At 32.6% G+C, this 6,634-nt stretch overlaps 1 protein-coding gene across 1 annotated transcript in view; it reads left to right on the top strand.

Moving 5' to 3' along the window:
• The first annotated feature begins 826 nt into the window (after positions 1-826).
• The window catches only part of LOC106473354 (voltage-dependent calcium channel subunit alpha-2/delta-3-like), a 41,901-nt gene continuing 36,093 nt past the window's right edge, over positions 827-6,634 (top strand). The window contains exons 1-7 of the mRNA XM_022401799.1: positions 827-1,016; positions 1,523-1,654; positions 2,278-2,335; positions 3,843-3,993; positions 4,395-4,469; positions 4,956-5,045; positions 5,201-5,314. Coding sequence (XP_022257507.1) covers positions 926-1,016; positions 1,523-1,654; positions 2,278-2,335; positions 3,843-3,993; positions 4,395-4,469; positions 4,956-5,045; positions 5,201-5,314 — 711 coding nt within the window. The 5' untranslated portion in view covers positions 827-925. The remainder of the gene's footprint in view (positions 1,017-1,522; positions 1,655-2,277; positions 2,336-3,842; positions 3,994-4,394; positions 4,470-4,955; positions 5,046-5,200; positions 5,315-6,634) is intronic.

Below are 6,634 nucleotides of genomic sequence, written 5' to 3'. Positions count from 1 at the left end.
TAGTTTCTGTTTCCTGGTAGTTCAGCGGTTAGACTGCGTGCTTATGACGTTAAAGGTCGGGTTTCGATGCCCGCCGTTGACAGAGCATTGATATAATTTACTACTTGAAGTTTGGTGTTGTACTTTTCTTGTTTGTTTGCTTTAAAAGATGTTTAGTTTCTGTTTCCTGGTAGTTCAGCGGTTAGACTGCGTGCTTATGACGTTAAAGGTCGGGTTTCGATGCCCGCCGTTGACAGAGCATTGATAACTCGTTATGTTTCGCGCTTAACAACAAACAAACAGACAAAAATTTAAGTGACATTTTCGGCAGACATTGGTTCCTTTACTTTTGGGTGATTTTGAATTATATTTACCAAAATAGATTAAACTTTCTTATAGTTTTTTTGTCATCACTGTTAGTTCTACATCCGTGTAATACCATCTAATACTTTCTCAACACTAAAAAAAAAGTGTTACTGATCTGCTCCCTGAGTAGTTTTCACTGTTAGCACAATATCCTAAAAGTTTGTTTGTTTTTGTTGATTAGAACAAAGCCAAACAATGGTCTATGTGTGTGCATATCGCACGTGCAGTTTAATATTTATTTAAACTTTTCCGTTGACTAAAAGTAAGTTACATAAATGCTAAGCCTTACGATATGATCTCATTTTGGTGTGGATCAGAGATTTTTCATCGAATTCTATAGCGTGGAGTAACTTAAACAAAACCAAAACCTATTGCTGTTAATTTGCTCTGTATACTTAGTGAGCATTATAAAATAATACTTTGTACGACTATGTTCTATGCTTTATATATATATATATATATATATATCAATTTCACTTTAATTTAGCGAAAGTACTTCAACGCGAAGAAACTGTATGATCCGAGGGAAGAAGACCCCCCAGAGGAGGCGGAGGAACACAAGGACACTGACTGGGCAGCTATGGAGCTTGATATTCACCCCAACTTTGAGCGGTTTACAGTTAACCGTAGCTACAGCGTGGTGCACGTTCCAACTAACGTTTATGATAAAGGTTTAAATTTTTTTTCTGTGTTTTGATACTTTATTGTTAATTTATAAAACTATTGATGATTTTCATCGGTCTATCTATAGTATTTACCTAGATGTACCTCCGCAGGGTCCCCGAAAGTAAATAAAAACAAGTGTGACACATATTTTTCTTTTTACTTGATGTGTCACAGCCTACAGAATGAATAATTCTTCTCACGATTCATGGCATGCGCACGTTTTACTGACGCCACGACAATACAAATCGTAACGTTAAGCGTCCCTTATGTGACATTATTTTAGTGTCTACTGACTGACTGACCGACCCTGTGAAGTACTTAAGTATTCTTTTGTATACGATGTATGTATCTATCTATTTATTTAACCAAGTGCCAGTCAGTTTTTATCTATATTTGTAATTACACATGACTAAAATTTGTTGTTCTTTTCCTGACAACAACTACGTCTATCTGGCTGATCACGTGATGTTCTAAATTGTTCCATAAACTGTGCCCACTTTTCGTTTTCTAGCACCCGACATCATGAACGCCATCCATTGGTCCGAAAGTCTAACACATAAGTTCAGTGATAATATGGCCAATGACCCCAACCTCTCCTGGCAATATTTTGGCAGTAGGAGCGGCTTCATCCGCCTTTATCCCGGTGAGTTACAATGAACGTGTTATTAGTCTGTATGGGCTTTACATATCCTATTATGGCATAGAAAAATTCCATTTTACAAATCCTGCTGTAGTTGTCCATCGTAAAATCATTGGTTAAAAAGTACCGCGACTGTCTAAGTACATTGTTGTCATAGTAAAAACGATAATTAGAACTTTCTAGACAACACAGTATGAGTTGATGACGTTAGTGAATTAAAATTCCATAATTATCAAGATTACTACTAACAAAATGTCTTTACAAAAATTAAGAAGCAGTCTTTGATTAAAGAAACGTGGTCACGTTAATATCTTTAAGATGTACTTGATGTTCATATTGGATGTTCCAATTATTGATTAATCGACTTTCAGTAAATAATGGTAAGATTTTATTGTTGTTGTTTTTACTTATTTAAATAAAACTGTAATGGGAAAGCGGATTTAAGTTCTAGTTGTTGTTCTTTTAATTACTAGGGTGTTTAATCCTGCAAGCCATTTTAAAAATAAGCACAATCTTATCGAGACATTTTAAACTTCGTGTTTCTTTTATGCGTTCTTAGCAAGTTTATCCTTTATAATGATGTAAATAAGCCTGCCAAAAATGGAGAATTTATTTTATTACATTAGCGACCAAATGGCCCCAGACAGAAGGTCCAGACTTGTACGATTGTAGAATCAGACACTGGTAAGTATTGATTCAACTTCGTACAAAAATACTAGTAAAATAATAAAGTTAACCTTCGTACAAAAATACTAGTAAAATAATAAAGTTAACCTTCGTACAAAAATACTAGTAAAATAATAAAGTTAACCTTCGTACAAAAATACTAGTAAAATAATCAAGTTAACCTTCGTACAAAAATACTAGTAAAATAATAAAGTTAACCTTCGTACAAAAATACTAGTAAAATAATAAAGTTAACGAATCTAAATTTCAACTGGACAGCAACTGCCTGTTGTAGAAACCTACAAATGTAGAAACCTACAACAGGCAGTTGCTGTCCAGTTGAAACTTAGATTCATTATGAATACTCTGCCTGAACAACCTATCAAAGATTAAATAAAGTTAACCTTCTTACAATACAAGTAAAGTAATAATGTTATCCTTCATACAATACAAGTAAAGTAATAACGTTATACTTCGTACAATACTAGTAAAGTAATAAAGTTAACCTTCTTACAATACAAGTAAAGTAATAACGTTATACTTCGTACAATACTATAAAGTAATAAAGTTAACCTTCTTACAATACTAGTAAAGTAATAAAGTTAACCTTCGTACAATACTAGTAAAGTAATAAAGTTAACCTTCTTACAATACAAGTAAAGTAATAAAGTTATCCTTCGTACAATACTAGTAAAGTAATAAAGTTAACCTTCTTACAATACAAGTAAAGTAATAAGTTAACCTTCTTACAATACTAGTAAGGTAATAGCGTTATACTTCATACAATACTAGTAAATTAATAAAGTTAACCAATGCAATAAAGTTTTGACATTAACCTTCGTACAATACAGTAAAGTAATAAAGTTAACCTTCTTACAATACTAGTAAAGTAATAAAGTTAACCTTCTTACAATACTAGTAAGGTAATAACGTTATACTTCATACAATACTAGTAAATTAATAAAGTTAACCAATGCAATAAAGTTTTGACGTTAACCTTCGTACAATACTAGTAAAGTAATAAAGTTAACCTTCTTACAATACTAGTAAAGTAACAAAGTTAACCTTCTTACAATACTAGTAAAGTAATAACGTTATACTTCATACAATACTAGTAAATTAATAAAGTTAACCAATGCAATAAAGTAGTGACGATAACCTTCGTATAATACAGTAAAGTAGTGACGATAACCTTCGTATAATACTTGTAAAGTATTGATTGATGTTAATCCAGCTATCTGCTCATCTCTCTTTGGTTAGTGATGAGGATTGGAATTCTCCGAAACTAGTATAGCCCAAATGACACGCGTTGATCAAAGATTGAACTAGACCTAGACTTCGAGATTAAACAATTTTTTGGTATAATAAATTCATTTATTATATCTACTATTATGAGGCTATGTAGTGTGAAGAACTGAATAGTGGCCAGTGATACTTTTTCTTCACTTCACCTATCCAGTGTATTGGTTTTTCTCATCGTGACTACAAAGTACGTTTTTACATTTATACCTCTCTGGTTTATTAGGTATATTAAAGCGGCAGCTTCTCCTAAAGACTTAGTGATCTTATTGGACACGAGCGGTTCCATGACAGGGTTACGTAAGGATATTGCACGTGGTGTCGTCTACACCATACTGGACACTCTAGAGGACAACGATTTTGTTAACGTGCTAAAGGTACGCAAAAAGTTATTTAATTGTGTTCAAAGTATACAATGTTGACAAAAAAAAATCTTAAAATAGACAAATATAATGTAAATAGTAAACGCTCACATTAATCGAAACTAAGAATGCAGACAGGAAATCCCTGTAGTAAAGTGGTGATACTTTCAAGGAATTTGTTTGTTTGTTTTTTATCCAGTTCGGTAATTCTTTGATAACACTGGTCTACTTTTCCATTAAGTATAAAATTGAGATAATTGACTGTTTTTAACGTAGAACTCCGTTTCTAGTTAAATGATTACTTGTACAGTACCAAACACTAAAGTGGATTGCGTTATCTGAACATCTGTAGCTTGTTATCTAACCTTGTTATGGTTGCTAACTCGAACAATCGATTCTAATCTTGTCTTTTTTAGTTTTCAGAAACAGTGGAGCCAGTCGTACCGTGTTTTAATGGAACTCTGGTTCAAGCTAACAAGCAGAACATTAGAGTAAGTTTGATGATAAAAGTTGTTAATTCAACGCTTAATGAAGCTATAAAAACCACTTTTAACTCTATCGACGTCCTGGACTCTGTTTCGTAATACCAAGAAGAGCTTTTGAATTGTTCTTCATTAAAAGTAAATTACAAAATTTAGGTAATCATAGGTACAATTATTTTAAAACGAGGCAGTTATTAAATTAAAGTTACAAAATATCGGTATGCTCTTAATAAAAAAGTTTAATAAATATGTTTTGATTTTAATAAATTTTATATTGTAGTTTTAATTTTACAACCGTAGATATCGCTTGTGTAACATTCTTGTGTCGGGCCTAAATTAATAAGTTAGGCATTATTGATATCTCACACGAGTATTTTGGCACAATAAATATGTGAGCCGAGTATTGAGAAAAGTGTGTATTAGACTAAACGTTTTGCATTTGACTCTTAAGTTGTTATGAAATACGTTATATATATTTGAATAATGTTTTTCTAGGAGTTTCATGAACATTTAGAGGATCTCGACACTCGTGATATTGCCAATTTTAGCCAGGCTTTGATCTCAGCCTTTGAACTTTTAAAAAAGGTAAGGTATAAATTATATAGCTTTTTAAAACAAAAGTTAATTTTCACGATATTATGTTTAAATTAAAATATTGTCTTACTAAATTATATTTTAGGCTATACAATTTAACCGTTTTATCTTATGAAGCAAGGTTCCCAATGTTTGTTTCTATATAGTGCAACCTCACGAAAAATGGCAGCCAGTGCAACCAAGCCTTGATGTTGGTAACAGATGGCGCCCCCTATACGTTTGACGAAATATTTAACCACTATAACTGGCCAAATATCTCGGTGAGTTTATAATACATGAATTATTTAAATCTAATGTATTTATTTAGAAATATACTGTAATGAAAAGAAAATATCATTGTAATCAGGACCAAAGAAGTCGTTCGACAGAAATGTTTAGCTCTAATTAAATTTTCTTTAACCAGCTATTTTAATCACTTTTATGTTTTTGACATTTTTGTAATATTCCAATGTCCACTAACCAATGAGGCAGCTGCAAGAACTAGAGGTTTTGGATTTACCTAGTAAATTTGTAATTAAATTTAGCTTGACTAGTGTCCACTAGGCCAACAGACAAGAATGCAAGATTTGGCGCACTAGACCAAAAGACAAGAATGCAAGAACTGGAGCATTAGGCCAACAGACAAGAATGCAAGAATTGGAGCACTAGACCAAACGACAATAATGCAAAAACTGGAGCACTAGACCAAAAGACAAGAATACAAGAATTGTAGCACTAGACCAACAGGCAAGAACTGGAGCATTAGGCCAACAGACAAGAATACAAGAATTGGAGCACTAGACCAACAGACAAGTGTGTAAAAACTGGAGGCTCAGGATTTACTTAGCAAAGTTGTAATTAAGTAGAACCAAACAAGGCAGAATAGAGTATTTTCAAGGAAGATAAAATAATGTAAGAAATAAAACGACAATGAGTTTGTTATTGCCTTTTAAATCAACCTTATATGGCGGCAACTGATAAAATCTTGTATAATTAGGCTTCACGAATTCTGAACACACACTAACTTTCTGAAGAATTACATTCAATCCCGAGCTTTGCCAGGATTTTCAGAAGTCCCTCATCATCAAACAAACCTTATTAAAAAAAAAAAAAGAGGATAAATCCAGCTACTCGATCAACTGTTTTTTCTGCAAGTAGACCAGGTACCAGGCTCTAATATTATATCTATGAAATCGGGGAGACAGACCCCAAGGGTAAGGTTAATGTAATTCAAGGATGGGTACATGCTTTTTGTTCAAAACTTGTATTGAAATATAGAAACCAGTAATACAAATTGTAAAAAAGACATATTTATGTTCTACAGTTACCATTACTTGTGTTCATTACATAAAGAAAAAAACTAGAATTTGTAGCTGTGCCCATATCAGGAATCAATAAAATATTATTCAGCCGTAGGCTTAGTGTCCATACTTTTGCTTCATGGAATAACGTACATAAATCATTCAGGAAGAACTTGCAGAAGGCAGAGAAGAATAATCGACTTATGTGTACACTATATTTCTGTCTCTGATCGATATTGTGTAGATTAAATTGAATTAAGTTGAATGTCTTGCTTTCTGTGTTCAACTGAGTGTACATTA

The sequence above is a fragment of the Limulus polyphemus genome, unplaced genomic scaffold (genome assembly GCF_000517525.1).
Source record: "Limulus polyphemus unplaced genomic scaffold, Limulus_polyphemus-2.1.2 Scaffold6106, whole genome shotgun sequence".
Taxonomy (NCBI): Eukaryota; Metazoa; Arthropoda; class Merostomata; order Xiphosura; family Limulidae; genus Limulus; species Limulus polyphemus.
This window is presented reverse-complemented; position numbering and strand designations above follow the sequence as displayed.